Raw genomic sequence first — 16,041 nt, forward strand, 5'->3', positions numbered from 1 at the left:
TATGCCAGCTTCTAGCCTCCCATGGAGGCTTATGAAGCATGGCAAAAGTTAAAAAAAAATGTTTTAAAAATATGAAAAAGATAAAAAATATATAAAAGTTCAAATCACCCCCCTTTCGCCCCATTCAAAATAAATCAATAAAATTTTTTTCAAACCTACACATATTTGGTATCGCCGTGTTCAGAATCGCCCGATTTATCAATAAAAAAAAAAGAATTAACATGATCGCTAAACGGCGTAGCGAGAAAAAAAAATCAAAACGCCAGAATTACTTATTTTTGGATGCCGCGACATTGCATTAAAATGCAGTAACGGGCTATCAAAAGAACGTATCTGCACCAAAATGGTATAATTAAAAATGTCAGCTCGGCACGCAAAAAATTAGCCCTCACCCGACCAGAGATCCCGAAAAATGGAGACGCTATGGGTCTTGGAAAATTGTGCAATTTTTTTTTTTCAAAGTTAGGAATTTTTTTCACCACTTAGATAAAAAATAGCCTAGTCATATTTGGTGTCTATAAACGTGTAGTGACCTGGAGAATCATAGTGGCAAGTCAGTTTTAGCATTTAGTGAACCTAGCAAAAAAGCCAAACCAAAAAACAGTGTAGGATTGCACTTTTTTTTTGCAATTTCACAGCACTTGGAATTTTTTTCCCCATTTTCTAGTACATGACATGGTAAAACCAATGTTGTCATTCAAAAGTACGACTCGTCCCGCAAAAACCAAGCCCTCACATGGCCATATTGACGGAAAAATAAAAACGTTATGGCTCTGGGAAGGAGGGGAGCGAAAAACGAAAATGCAAAACCGAAAAAAGCTCTGGGGTTAAAATAAAAAATATTGTGAACACTAACTAATCCTGCAGCCAGCTATATACAGTGAAAAAACCTGTAGAGCTTAAACAAGTGAAATATTGATCAATTTTATGATGAATCCTAATGGACAAAGACCGACTATACACTGTAGTAGGACCTGGTATGACTCATACACATTTTGTATTATTTTTGGCATCAAAAGTACCTGAAAACTTGGCAAAACATTGGTGTAAATGGAACCTTACATTAAACCAAGGAGTAAAACAGTGGGAAGTATTTAATGTTAATGTCTGACCTTGGACTCTTTCTTTTCCTTTTTTTCCGGCATTTGCTGTTTCGATTTGCTTTTCTCTTTACGATCTATTTTACTCTCACTCTGTTTCTTGTTGCTCTTTTCTGGTGTAAAAGTTGATGTAGATGTCGGCTTTACAGTAGGTTTCTTCTTTTTCTTATGGTTCTGGGGCTGGTCATAGCTGAGATAGGATTCAAAAGACATTGTTGGCTGCTCAAAGTCATCTTCATCAGGTTCTGGAGGTGGCAGAGAGATCTTAATAGATTTCTTATCTTGTGTTCCTGAGTCATTTGAATGAGTTTTGCTCTTGACTTTTTCTGATTTGTCCTTGGTTACCAGATTTTTTTCAGATACCTTTCCCTTCTCAACAGGATCCAAGCCTATTTTATGTTTATCAGACTTTGATTTCTCCGAATGTTTCATTATTTTAGCATTTAATACATCATCAGTTTGACTCTTTGATACACTCTGCCTGTTCTTTTCCTTTTTAGGAGTACGATCTTTGCTCTCTGGAGATGGCAACTTCTCCCGACTACTTCCAGCATGGGATGGAAAGTCCCTTTGTGGCTCTTTTGAGGCCAATTTCTCCTTCTTTTTTTCTGGGTGAAGAGTCTTCACCTCTGGTCTGTATTTTTCTTTGTGAGATCTGTGCTCTTGATTTTCCTTGTGGAAGGTTTTGTCTCTGGACATACTTGGAGGACTGTAGGTGAGTTCAGGGGAATATCCCCTACCATCGTCAAAATCTTCATGGTCTGAATACTGTTGCCATGGGTCATCCTTTCCTGATCCACTGAGAGAGATATAACTTTCATCATTTTCCTCCTCATACTCCTCATCTTCTTCTACAGGTGATGGAGATCGTGGCCTCTTTCGTGAGCTGCTTTTACTGTGTTCACGTTCTTCATGTTCTGCAGTTCTACATAAGGGTTTTTAGATTAAAGAGTATATTAAATAAACAGATTTGTACATAAAGAGTCTTTAAGATATTAACCCCTTAATAACACCTTATTAACCCACCCCAAAAAAATATTAAAGAAAAAGGGAACAAAACATTGTAAAAAGCTATCAAAACACTCTATAATAGTATCAATGAAAACTTCAGCTCCTTATACAACTCCGTCGACGGAAAAATGAAAACGTCATAGGTCTCAGAAAATGGTGAAATTAACCAATTTTTGTTTTCTACAGAAGTGTGAATTTTTTTAACCACTAAAATATGAAGAAAAAAAACAAAAAAAAAACCTTATAAGTTTGGTATTGTCATAATAATACCGATCTGGAGAATCATTTTGCCAGGTCATTTTTACCAAATCCGGATGCCGTAAAAACAGAACCCAAAAATTCATAGAGGAATTTCCTGTCTGTCACCATTTCACCGCACTTGGATTTATTTCTGTTGTTCAATACATTATATAGTAAAAGTGGATCGTGGCATTCAAAACACCTCGCCTTGAAAAAACAAGCCCTCATAGGGTTAGGATTAACTAAGTAAATCATTGCAAAACAACTTTTACCTTGGAATCTCCTGTGGTACAAGTTTTTTCCACTGGGCTACCAAGTTCCTGGCAAGATCTCCCACTAGTTCATGCTTTCGTAGTCCATTGACAGTCTTTCCGACCCTAGTGTCCTATATAAGGCACCATAGAATTTCCAGTTAAGTAACCAGATATACACATTACTTTCACTTTCTACAAATATACAAACTTTTTTTTTTTGTAATATTCATGGATTAAAGGGGCTGCGTAATGTAATCCAAAACAATGTAGGGTTGTCCACTAATTTGATATTGATGACGTATCTATAGATCACAAAATCGGTGGGGGTCTGGTAACCTGCACCCATAAGGCCCCGTCACACTTAGCGACGCAGCGATACAGACAACGATGCCGATCGCTGCAGCGTCGCTGTTTAGTCGCTGTGTGGTCGCTGGAGAGCTGTCACACAGACAGCTCTCCAGCGACCAACGATGCCGAGGTCCCCGGGTAACCAGGGTAAACATCGGGTTGCTAAGCGCAGGGCCGCGCTTAGTAACCCGATGTTTACCCTGGTTACCAGTGTAAAATGTAAAATAACAAACAGTACATACTCACCTTCGCGTCCCCCGGCGTCCGCTTCCCTGCACTGACTGAGCGCCGGCCCTAACAGCAGAGCGGTGACGTCACCGCTGTGCTGTGCTTTCACTTTACGGCCGGCAGTCAGTCAGTGCGGGAAGCAGACGGCAAGGGATCTGACGGACACCGGAATGTGAGTATGTAGTGTTTGTTTTTTTTTTACATTTACGATGGTAACCAGGGTAAACATCGGGTTACTAAGCGCGGCCCTGGTTACCAGTGAAGACATCGCTGAATCCGTGTCACACACACCGATTCAGCGATGTCAGCGGGACCTCAACGATCAAAAAAAGGTCCAGGCCATTCCGACACGACCAGAGATCTCACAGCAGGGGCCTGGTCGCTGGTACGTGTCACACATAGCGAGATCGCTACTGAGGTCGCTGTTACGTCAAAAAAACTAGTGACTCAGCAGCGATCTCGCTATGTGTGACGGGGCCTATAGTGATCAGCTACTAAACAATGTATGCAGATACAATCTCTTTATTCATACATTGCTCAGATGTGGCCACTGACAGAGCAGATATCAGATGACTGGTGGCAGTGCCAGGTGTCGAACCCCCACCAATCGTATATTAATGACTATCCTATCAATAGATCATAAATACGTTAATCCTGGACAAATCCGTTATTAGACATTGAGGTTCAATCAGTGCTGTTTTAATCCATCGTGCAACAGATCTAGAGGGGCAAATGTGAAAGGAGCCTAATGCCCCCACATTCACTTTACACAGTTGTCATAAAACAATAGCCCGACTCCTCTGCCGAGCGTTCTCTATGAGAGAGCTGCTAGCAGCAGGATGCCAGATCCTTATCCCCCATAATATCAGGGGCTCCATATATTAGACTGTAAGTCCCCTGATATTGCCGGGTTTGGCCAATATTAGTCTTATGTGTAGGGGGACCTTATCTAGACTACCTTTTATTAGGTGTAATGTGATAGGAAATCAGAAACTTACCACCAAGATGTCAACAGTAATGGGCAAATCAGCCAATCTCTTCAATGTCTTCAAAAGCTGTAAAAGAAAAAAAGATATAACACTTAGGGTACTGTCACACAGTGGCACTTTTGTCGCTACGACGGTACGATCTGTGACGTTCCAGCGATATCCATACGATATCGCTGTGTCTGACACGCAGCAGCGATCAGGGACCCTGCTGAGAATCGTACGTCGTAGTAGATCGTTTGGAACTTTCTTTCGTCGCTGGATCTCCCGCTGTCATCGCTGGATCGTTGTGTGTGACACCGATCCAACGATGCGTTCGCTTGTAACCAGGGTAAACATTGGGTTACTAAGCGCAGGGCCGCGCTTAGTAACCCGATGTTTACCCTGGTTACCAGCGTAAAAGTTAAAAAAAACAAACAGTACATACTTACATTCCGGTGTCCTTCTGGTCCCTTGCAGTCTGCTTCCCGCATCGGGTTACTAAGCGCGGCCCTGCGCTTAGTAACCCGATGTTTACCCTGGTTACCCGGGGACTTCGGCATCGTTGGTCGCTGGAGAGCGGTCTGTGTGACAGCTCCCCAGCGACCACACAACGACTTTCCAACGATCACGGCCAGGTCGTATCGCTGGTCGTGATCGTTGGAAAGTTGCACTGTGTGACAGTACCCTTAGCTAGGGTCATCAATCACATTGTATGGCTATAGGTCTCACTATGTAATATCTTAATATGAAGACTTTTATAAAAAAAAATTGATACACTGGTTACACATATACTCATATATGGGGGCCATTATGGGGGCATATCTGCAGGTTGTGTAAGAGAATATAATAGCAGGCATCCTACACACAGGGAAAGAAGGGGGTTTCCTCTACTGCATCCTGTGTCTGGTGCAGAATCCCTTGTCAGAAACATAGGGGTATTCCCATCTCCAAGATCCAATCATAAAATGTAGTAGGTGTAATAATAATAATATTACCTCCAATTAGAAATGTAGTATAGTTTTTCTGATTCGCTATGTCACTTACCCCATGGTTAAGGCATTGCAGCAGCTTAGGTATCCATGCTATATATAACTTATAATATATATGTCAGAAAAACTGGAGCGGCACCAGAGAATAGTATGGGTACCAAGCCTCACAGGCAGCGACGAAACCATCAACATACAAAAAGTAGTTGGATGCAGCACACCAAAAAATATGTAAAATAGTGGAGTTTAATAGGCTGTTTTGATAACGTTTCGGTTGACAGTGTGAATCTTTCTCAATATGGATATGTGTGTATATATATATATATATATATATATATATATATATATATATATATATATATATATATATATATATATATATATATACTGCTTAAAAAATAAAGGGAACACTTAAACAACAGAATATAACTCCAAGTAAATCAAACTTCTGTGAAATCAAACTGTCCACTTAGGAAGCAACTCTGTTTGACAATCAATTTCACATGCTGTTGTGCAGCAAATGGAATAGACAACAGATGGAGATTATTGGCAATTATCAAGACACACTCAATAAAGGAGTGGTTCTGCAGGTGGGGACCACAGACCACATCTCAGTACCAATGCTTTCTGGCTGATGTTTTGGTCACTTTTGAATGTTGGTTGTGCTTTCACACTCGTGGTAGCATGAGAGGGACTCTACAACCCACAAAAGTGGCTCAGGTAGTGCAGCTCATCCTGGATGGTACATCAATGCGAGCTGAGGCAAGAAGGTTTGCTGTGTCTGTCAGCATAGTGTCCAGAGGTTGGAGGCGCTACCAGGAGACAGGCCAGTACACCAGGAGACGTGGAGGAGGCCAACAACCCAGCAGCAAGACCACTACCTCAGCCTTTGCACAAGGAGAAACAGGAGGAGCACTGCCAGAGCCCTGCAAAATTACCTCCAGCAGGCCACAAATGTGCATGTGTCTGCACAATAGGTTAGAAACCGACTCCATGAGGATGGTCTCAGTGCCCGACGTCCACCGATGGGGGTTGTGCTCACAGCCAAACACAGTGCAGGACGCTTGGCATTTTCCACAGAACACCAGGATTGGCAAATTTGCCACTGGCACCCTGTGCTCTTCAGAGGAAAGCAGGTTCACACTGAGCACATGTGACAGAGGTGACAGAGTCTTGAGACGCCGTGGAGAGCGATCTGCTGCCTGCAACATCCTTCAGTATGACCGGTTTGGCAGTGGGTCAGTAATGGTGTGGGGTGGATTTCTTTGGAAGGCCGCATAGCCCTCCATGTGCTCGCCAGAGGTAGCCTGACTGCCATTAGGTACCGAGATGAGATCCTCAGACCCCTTGTGAGACCATATGCTGGTGCGGTTGGCCCTGGGTTCCTCCTAATGCAGGACAATGCCAGACCTCATGTGGCTGGAGTGTGTCAGCAGTTCCTGCAAGATGAAGGCATTGAAGCTATGGACTGGCCCGCCTGTTCCCCTGAACTGAATCCGATTGAACAAATCTGGGACATCATATCTCGCACCATCCACCAACGTCACGTTGCACCAGACTGTCCAGGAGTTGACGGATGCTTTAGTCTAGGTCTGGGAGGAGATCCCTCAGGAGACCATCCGCCGCCTCATCAGGAGCATGCCCAGGCGTTGTACAGTAGGGAGGTCATACAGGCACGTGGAGGCCACACACACTACTGAGCATCATTTCCTTGTCTTGAAGCATTTCCACTGAAGTTGGATCAGCCTGTAACTTCATTTCCTACTTTGATTTTGAGCATCATTCCAACTCCAGACCTCCGTGGGAATATTAGTTGTGATTTACGTTGATCATTTTTAGGTTTTATTGTTCTCAACACATTCCAGTATGCAATGAATAAAGATTTACAACTGGAATATTTCATTCAGTGATATCTGTTGCCTTTATTTTTTGGAGCAGTGCATATATATATATATATATACATACACACATATATCTATATATATCTATATATATCTATATATATATATCTACTATATAGTTGTCCTTCTGTCTTTCTTTCTGTCACGGATATTCATTGGTTGCGGCCTCTGTCTGTCATAGAACCCAAATCGCTGATTGGTCGTGGCAAAACAGCCACGACCAATCAGCGACGGGCACAGTCCGGCAGAAAAATGGCCGCTCCTTCCTCCCAGCAGTCAGTGCCCACTCCGTACTCCCCTCCAGTCTGCCCTCGCACAGGGTTAATGGCAGCGGTAACAGACCGCGTTATGCCGCGGTGTAATGCACTCCGTTACCGCTGCTATTAACCCTGTGTGACCAACTTTTTACTATTCATGCTGCCTATGCAGCATGAATAGTAAAACGATCTAATGTTAAAAATAATAAAAAAAATAAAAAATCGTTATATACTCACCGTCCGTCGGCCCCAGATCGACAACAGGCCTTTCCCGCTCGCGACGCTCCGGTAACCGGTCCATGCTGCAATCTCGCGAGATGATGACGTAGCGGTCTCGTGAGACCGCTACGTCATCATCTCGCGGGACCACAATGCACTCTTGAGACCGGAGCGCACGAGCAGCGTCGGTAACCGCTTCGCTTGGATCCGGGGGCTCCGGAAAGTGAGTATATAACTATTTTTTATTTTATTTCTTTTTTTTAACAGGGATATGATGCCCACATATCTATATACTACGTGGGCTGTGCAATATACTACATGGGCTGGGCAATATACTACATGGGCTGTGCTATATACTACGTGGCTGGGCAATATACTACATGGCTGGGCAATATACTACGTGGCTGGGCAATATACTACATGGGCTGTGCAATATACTACGTGGCTGTGCAATATACTACATGGGCTGGGCAATAAACTACATGGGCTGGGCAATATACTACGTGGCTGGGCAATATACTACGTGGCTGGGCAATATGCTACATGGGCTGTGCTATATATACTACGTGGCTGGGCAATATACTACATGGGCTGGGCAATATACTACATGGGCTGTGCTATATACTACGTGGCTGGGCAATATACTACGTGGGCTGCGCAATATACAACGTGGGCTGCGCAATACACAACGTGGGCTGCGCAATATACAATGTGGGCTGCGCAATGTACAATGTGGGCTGTGTAATATACTACGTGGGCTGCGCAATATACTACGTGGGCTGCGCAATATACTACGTGGGCTGCGCAATATACTACGTGGGCTGCGCAATATACTACGTGGGCTGCGCAATATACTACGTGGGCTGCGCAATATACTACGTGGGCTGCGCAATATACAATGTGGGCTGCGCATACAACGTGGGCTGCGCAATATACTACGTGGGCTGCGCAATATACTACTTGGGCTGCGCAATATACTACATGGGCTGTGCTATATATACTACGTGGCTGGGCAATATACTACATGGGATGGGCAATATACTACATGGGCTGTGCTATATACTACGTGGCTGGGCAATATACTACGTGGGCTGCGCAATATACAACGTGGGCTGCGCAATATACAACGTGGGCTGCGCAATACACAACGTGGGCTGCGCAATATACAACGCGGGCTGCGCAATGTACAACGTGGGCTGCGCAATATACTACATAGGTTGCGCAATATACTACGTGGGCTGCGCAATATACTATGTGGGCCGCGCAATGTACAACGTGGGCTGCGCAAACTACTACGTGGGCTGCGCAATATACTACGTGGGCTGCGCAATATACTACGTGGGCTGCGCAATGTACAACGTGGGCTGCGCAATGTACTACGTGGGCTGCGCATTGTACAACGTGGGCTGCGCAATGTACAACGTGGGCTGCGCAATGTACTACGTGGGCTGCGTATACAACGTGGGCTGCGCAATATACTACGTGGGCTGTGCTATACACTACGCATACATATTCTAGAATACCCGATGCGTTAGAATCGCGCCACCATCTAGTATATATATATATGCGATCATATAATATAAATTTACGTCATATTGGCATCGGAGTGTTAATGATGAGGCTCAGGAACCGAGCTTCGTCTGTACTGTAATGTTTCATGGCTGACATCTGGCAGTAACAGCATTGACCAGAGCCAGAAGCAGTTGCTGCTGTTTAACTACTGAGATGCCAGAAAGGCCTACTGAAGACGACCATGGCTGCCGTGTGAGGACTCAAGGTGCCCATGATCCAGAACTAGCAGCACTTTGGATGCACTGTATGTTCAGAGTGCAGCCATCTATTGAGCACAGGTGAATCCGCATGTGATCACTAAACCGTGCGGATTTACAGCATCCAATACATTCTATTGATGTCATTTCTGTTGCGGAGACTAAATAAAAATAAATATTTTTCCATTGACATAGCCGTATGAATGCTTGTTCGTCTTGCTGGATACACTGTAGTTATGAATGACACCAGTAATGTCACTGTACAATGTACTGGAAAATTGGGAAACAGACTAGCAGTGCAGTGAAACTGCGCAGAATAAAAAAAAATGCAACATTGTTTTGTTTGTTTTTTTTGTTTTGTTTTGTTTTTTTTTTTGGGGGGGACTTCCGGATATGCGAGGTGCACACCTCTGACGCTGGGCGTAATGCAAATCTGCACGCGTGAGCCGCTCATTCCGGTAGTGTCACTGCGTCTCTGAGGTCAAGTGTGCGCTTCCCGGCTTCAGAGACACAAACTGCGCGTGTCCGGAAGTTTAGAAGATGGCTTCCGGGCATGTGCAGCACACCTCTAAAGCCGGGAAGCGCACACCTGACCTCAGACGCTATGATGCTGACGGAATGAGAGGCGCCCATTCACTAGACTTGCATGAGTGGCGATGACGCCCCTTGTGCAACTTATGTTATCATGCTCACAGGAGCGTGATAATGTGGAAAGAGGGCTGAGGAACGAACGCCCCATCGACTGGTCAAAGCCCTCAATAGCATAGGAAACGGAGGTTATACAGGGCTGGTTTACTCACACATAGGTGGGTTGAAGGGCATGGGGGACCTGACAAGTTCTCTTTAAAAAAAAAAATTAGGAACCTTGCTTAAAATTTAAAAAAAATGCTTCTTTAAACAAATGTTCTTAAACCCATATCATTTTTATTATACTCTTTATGGAAACGTGGGAGGACTTGTTTTCATCGTTTATTATTATAATTAGGGAAATATATTGTGGGAACCAAGAAATGACAATTCCTCTGTTTCGATTTTCCTTCTGGTGTTTAACATATGATTTAAATCATTTTATAGTTTGATAGATCAGACTTTTTCAAACACAACAGTAGCAACTCTGATTATTCTTTATTATTTAACTTTTTAATGTGGAAAAGGAAGGCGAGTCAAAGTGATATATATATATACATACATACTGTACATACACACCCCATATATGTTTAGGAACATTTTTTTGTTACTCTAGTTTCTAGTCCCTCTTATGCTGCCGTCACACTAGCAGTATTTGGTCAGTATTTTACATCAGTATTTGTAAGGTAAAACCAGGAGTGGAACAAATAGAGGAAAAGTCTAATAGAAACATATGCACCACTTCTGCATTTATCAGCCACTCCTGGTTTTGGCTTACAAATACTGATGGAAAATACTGACCAAATACTGCTAGTGTGACGGCAGCCTAATACTACAGTATTGCAGTATATAGTATAGATTGTGGTTCTCCTGTAAGACTCAGGAAAACTAATACAGCAGCTCCATGTGATAGCCATTTACATGTCGTGCCAATGATTGACAGTAACATCTGACCGGTTAACGGTAGGGATTGGCCGTAGCTCTGGCAGCTGCTGCTGTTAGATACAGATGCAGACTATGTAACACAGCCGGCATATGCCAGGAATTCATTGGCGCCAGCTCCTGAGCTCTCTCCTTACACCTGAAGAAGGAATAAAGTAGCGTCACTTTTACTGTACCGTGAACCCCGTAAAATGAAACCCCCCAAAAAATGGTGACATTTTTTATAGCAAATTAAAAATTATAACCTATTAAAAAAATAAATAAGCAACAAGAAGCCCTTATACGCAATAAGAAAAATAGAAAACAAAAATGTATGGCCCTGAGGCCAGGGTCACACTAGAGAGGAATACAGACAAGAGATAGGCGCAAAATCAACGCATTGCACACGGACCAATGATTCTCTATGGGGCAGCTCCTATCTGCCGTATATTTCTCGGCCGTATTTTACGGGCTGAGAAAATCGCAGCATGCTGAGATTGTCAGCGTATTGAGCAAAACAAAAACGCCAATGAAAGTCTATGGGGGCGAAAAAAATACGGATTGCACACGGACCATCAGTGTGACTTGCGAGAAATATGCACCAGTGTTCTATAGAAAAGCCGGGAATTCAGTGCGGTGTACAGTAAAATCACACTGACAGAATAGAATAGAATAGGTAGAATAAATGCGTACACATAGAATAGGTATATATATATATATATACACACACACACACATACATATATATATATATATATATATATATATATATATATATATATATATATATATATATATATATATATATATATATATATATATATATATATATGTCATTGACACACACAAACACATATATATGTACATTTCATACAGAGCTAGATAGCAGAAAAGCTGGTAATTCAATTGCCGGCTTTTGCTCTCTCCTTCCCAAACCCGACAGGATATGAGACATGGTTACATACAGTAAACCATTTCATATCCGTTATATTTTTTACATGTTCCTCACTAATAATGTTAGTAGTGTCTGTGTGCAAAATTTTGGAGCTCTAGGTGTTAAAATAAAGGGTTAAATCACGGAAAAAAACTGGAGTGGGCTCCCGCGTAATTTTCTCCGCCAGAGTGGGAAAGCCAGTGACTGAGGGCAGATATTAATAGCCTAGAGAGGGTCCATGGTTATTGGCCCCCCCTGGCTAAAAACATCTGCCCCCAGCCACCCCAGAAAAGGCACATCTGTAATGCTACGTTCACATTTGCGTTTTGCAGCGCAGCGTCGGGCGCAGCTGCGGCGACGCATGCGTCATGCGCCCCTATATTTAACATGGGGGCGCATGGACATGCGTTGTCTTGCGTTTTTTGACGCAAGCGTCAGGGCGCAGAGGACGCAGCAAGTTGCATTTTTTTGGCGTCCAAATTTACAACGCATGCGTCGCAAAATGCAGCGTTATGCATGTGTTTTGCATGCGTTGTGTATGCGTTGTGCCGCGCTGCACAACGCAAATGTGAACGTAGCATAAGATGCACCTATTCTGGCACTTAGCCTCTTTCTTCCCACTCCCCTGTAGCGGTGGGATATGGGATAATAAGGGGTTACTGTCACCTTGCTAATGTAAGGTGACATTAAGCCTGGTTAATAATGGAGAGATGTCAATAAGACACCTATCCATTATTAATCCAATATTAATAAAGGGTTAAAAAAAAAACCACACACATATTATGAATAAAGTATTTTAATGAAATAAACACATGGGGTTTTAATATCTTTAGGCTACTTTCACACTAGCGTCGGTACGGGGCCGTCGCGCTGCGTCGGCCCGACGTACCGACGCATACTGTGCAAGCGCTGCACAACGGGGGCAGCGGATGCTGTTTTTCCACGCATCCGCTGCCCCATTGTGAGGTGTGGGGGCGGAGTTCCGGCCGCGCATGCGCGGTCGGAAATGGCGGACCGTCGGCACAAAAAAAGTTACATGCGTTTTTTGCTGCCGGCGGTCCGCCACAACACGACGCAACCGTCGCACGACGATTGCGACGTGTGTCAATACGTCGCAATGCGTCGCTAATGTTAGTCTATGGGGAAAAAACGCATCCTGCAAACTACTTTGCAGGATGCGTTTTTTCGCCAAACGACGTATTGCGACGTATGCAAAAAAACGCTAGTGTGAAAGTAGCCTTATTGTACGCTCAACCCAACTGACAACCCTTGTCTTCTGAAAAAAAAAAAGGAAAATAAAAAAACAACAATATCCCATATTGTTGTTCATTCCCCAGTTTTTACAGCTGGGAGCGGCAGCATTAGCAGAGCTCCTGGTTGTAAATTTATTTACATAGTTATTAAGGTTGAAGGAAGACTTTAAGTCCATCTAGTTCAACCCATATCCTAACCTAACATGCCCTAACATGTTGATCCAGAGGAAGGCAAAAAAAACCCCATGTGGCAAAGAGTAAGCTCCACATTGGGGGAAAAAATTCCTTCCCGACCCCACATACGGCAATCAGACTAGTTCCCTGGATCAACGCCTTATCAAGGAATCTAGTGTATATACCCTGTAACATTATACTTTTCCAGAAAGGTATCCAGTCCCCTCTTAAATTGAAGCAATGAGTCACTCATTACAACATCATACGGCAGAGAGTTCCATAGTCTCACTGCTCTTACAGTAAAGAATCCGCGTCTGTTATTATGCTTAAACCTTCTTTCCTCCAGACGTAGCGGATGCCCCCTTGTCCCTGTCTATGATTAAAAAGCTCATCAGAAAGGTCTTTGTACTGTCCCCTCATATATTTATACATTAACATAAGATCACCCCTTAGCCTTCGTTTTTCCAAACTAAATAGCCCCAAGTGTAATAACCTATCTTGGTATTGCAGACCCCCCAGTCCTCTAATAACCTTGGTCGCTCTTCTCTGCACCCGCTCCAGTTCAGCTATGTCTTTCTTATACACCGGAGACCAGAACTGTGCACAGTATTCTAAGTGTGGTCGAACTAGTGACTTCAGATGGATTTATATCGTTGGACATGACTGTACGGCTGACAGGTATGGGATATTGTTGTTTTTTTATTTTTCCTTTTTTTTTCAGAACGAGGGTCGTCAGTTGGATTGAGTGTACAATAAAGATATTAAAACCCCATGTGTTTATTTCATTAAAATACTTTATTCATAATGTGTTTTTTTTAACCCTTTATTAATATTGGATTAATAATGGATAGGTGCCTTATTGATATCTCTCCATTATTAACAAGGCTTAATGTCACCTTACAATAGCAAGGTGACAGTAACCCCTTATTATATATAAATATATATGTCTCTCACTGATATATATATACACTGTATATATGTTTTCACGAATATTTGAGCCCATGGATCCATTCTATGTCCATTTTGCAAACCGGCGAGAAAATCTCACCGTGCTGATGCCATAAGGATGCCATGCGGATGACACACGGATACTTTCTGGATTGAATACGGATCACTGTTCCGGAAATTTTCTGTGTATTTCGGCCGTAAAAAATGGACCATATTTTGATACGCTCGGTCTGACCCCGGCCTTAGACTGAATATTACATGGACCCCTTCCACCCATGAACAGAGCTAAATAGAGGTAAATTCAAGCTGGCTGCGGCTTGCCAGGAGACTCGGGGGCACCAGTCACTTCTCCCACACAATGGATTGCTGGGACGAGTACCCCATAATGGTTGGTTAGGATCCATCTACTATCCTATGTCCTCATCCAGCTTTAGGCCAGGCCCCGTATTTCACGGCCTGCATACAGATGGCAATGTAGGGACCGGCCACACTTACAGCCCAATTTTCGCCTATGAGGCCGTAAGTTCGGGTCAGGGGAGCAGAGGCCGGTACGTGCGCTCGTCAGTATCCGGCCCATGCAGTACGTCCTGGCCTAAGGCTGTTCTGCACTCGTCATCAGTGGTCTCGGAGCCCAGAAAACAGCAGTGACAGAGTTTCCGTCAGATAGGCACAGCGGGCTCGCTAACAGATTCTCAGTTACCTCATTCTGCAGCCAGCCATAGACAGTGCAGCACAGCGGCTGGAGAAGGTCAATGGGGAAACCTTTTTATGAAAAACAATTGCAAAAATGATTTTTAGTCCCATTTAGATGTATTTTAGAAAATAAAAATGTCTCTTAACAGGTGGAAAACCTCAGCTCTGGAGATGGAAGTCTGTACAGTTCCTCTCCTCCATCTGTGGAGCTCTGATGTGGCGGCCCCCTGTACAGAGACCACCAAGTGGTGAGAAGTGCCCATCCCGGGAGGGTGACGCCAGCGCTACGTGGGCACAGGCTGTGCCTCTGCTTGCAGCCCCCAGTGTGAGCAGGAGACGCAGCCAGGACAGGGCAGCCATGGCGAGCCTGCAGCAGGCATATGGCGGAGGTCGCCTACGTGCCGCACCACGGCGCAGGGAGCGTCCAGCAGGACGGCCCGTACCGGCCCGAGCCCCCGGTTCACAGGCTGCCGGCCGCCACCTTACCTTCTTGGGCTCGGCCCTAGGCGACAGTCTCGATTGCAGCTTCTCCACAACTTCCACCACCACGGGGTCTGCCATCTTTAGCACTGGCAAGAGCGAGACCGGAAGACTCGTTTCTTTACATTCCTTACAGAGCGCTCGCCATGGCTAATCCGGGCTGCAGGAAGCGGATACTGAGAGTGACGTGCCCACGCCGCCATGTTAAGTATTGGCAAACCCCTACGCACGTCACCAAGCCCCTGCTGCACGGTGGTGGCTGCTGCTCAGCTGCGCTGGCTCCCAGTACACAGGCTGCCTGCCCTAGTGACAGCAGCCGGCAGCGAGCCCCGCAATTACCGGCTCCCAGAGCCCCTGCAGGGAAGGGGGTTACTATGGCGGGAGCAGCTGAGCGTGCGGTACCGCTCCCCAGGCACAGGTCAGAATGAAGCACTAGAGGAAGGCAGCGGAGCAGACGGCCACAGCCCTTGTGTACAGTGCTGGATGAGACCACCAGTGCGACCCTCTAAGCTGCCACCAGTGTAATGTCTTGTAACCAGAACCTGCCAGTGTATGATGTGACAGCAGAAGCTGGGCAGCCGCTCTCTCAGCCTTGCCTTTATTCATAGAGATCCCTGCTGTCTGTATATACCGGAGTGCAGCAGGCAGCCCCATGTATGCCAGCCATTGCCCACTGGGCACGATGCCAGCACCTACAGGTCATCTGAACCTATAACAAACATATCATGCT

General features: G+C 44.5%; 1 protein-coding gene across 1 annotated transcript in view; it reads right to left on the reverse strand.

Annotated features, from left to right (window-relative positions):
* The window catches only part of ELOA (elongin A), a 71,135-nt gene extending 55,600 nt beyond the window's left edge, over window positions 1-15,535 (reverse strand). Inside the window, exons 1-4 of the mRNA XM_077296150.1 lie at window positions 15,318-15,535; window positions 4,180-4,236; window positions 2,624-2,736; window positions 1,113-2,025 (exon numbers count right to left, since the gene is read on the reverse strand). Of these exons, the coding sequence (XP_077152265.1) occupies window positions 1,113-2,025; window positions 2,624-2,736; window positions 4,180-4,236; window positions 15,318-15,392 (1,158 nt within the window). The 5' untranslated portion in view covers window positions 15,393-15,535. The remainder of the gene's footprint in view (window positions 1-1,112; window positions 2,026-2,623; window positions 2,737-4,179; window positions 4,237-15,317) is intronic.
* Window positions 15,536-16,041: the final 506 nt, after the last annotated feature.

This window comes from Ranitomeya variabilis, chromosome 3, assembly GCF_051348905.1.
Source record: "Ranitomeya variabilis isolate aRanVar5 chromosome 3, aRanVar5.hap1, whole genome shotgun sequence".
In the NCBI taxonomy this organism is placed as follows: domain Eukaryota; kingdom Metazoa; phylum Chordata; class Amphibia; order Anura; family Dendrobatidae; genus Ranitomeya; species Ranitomeya variabilis.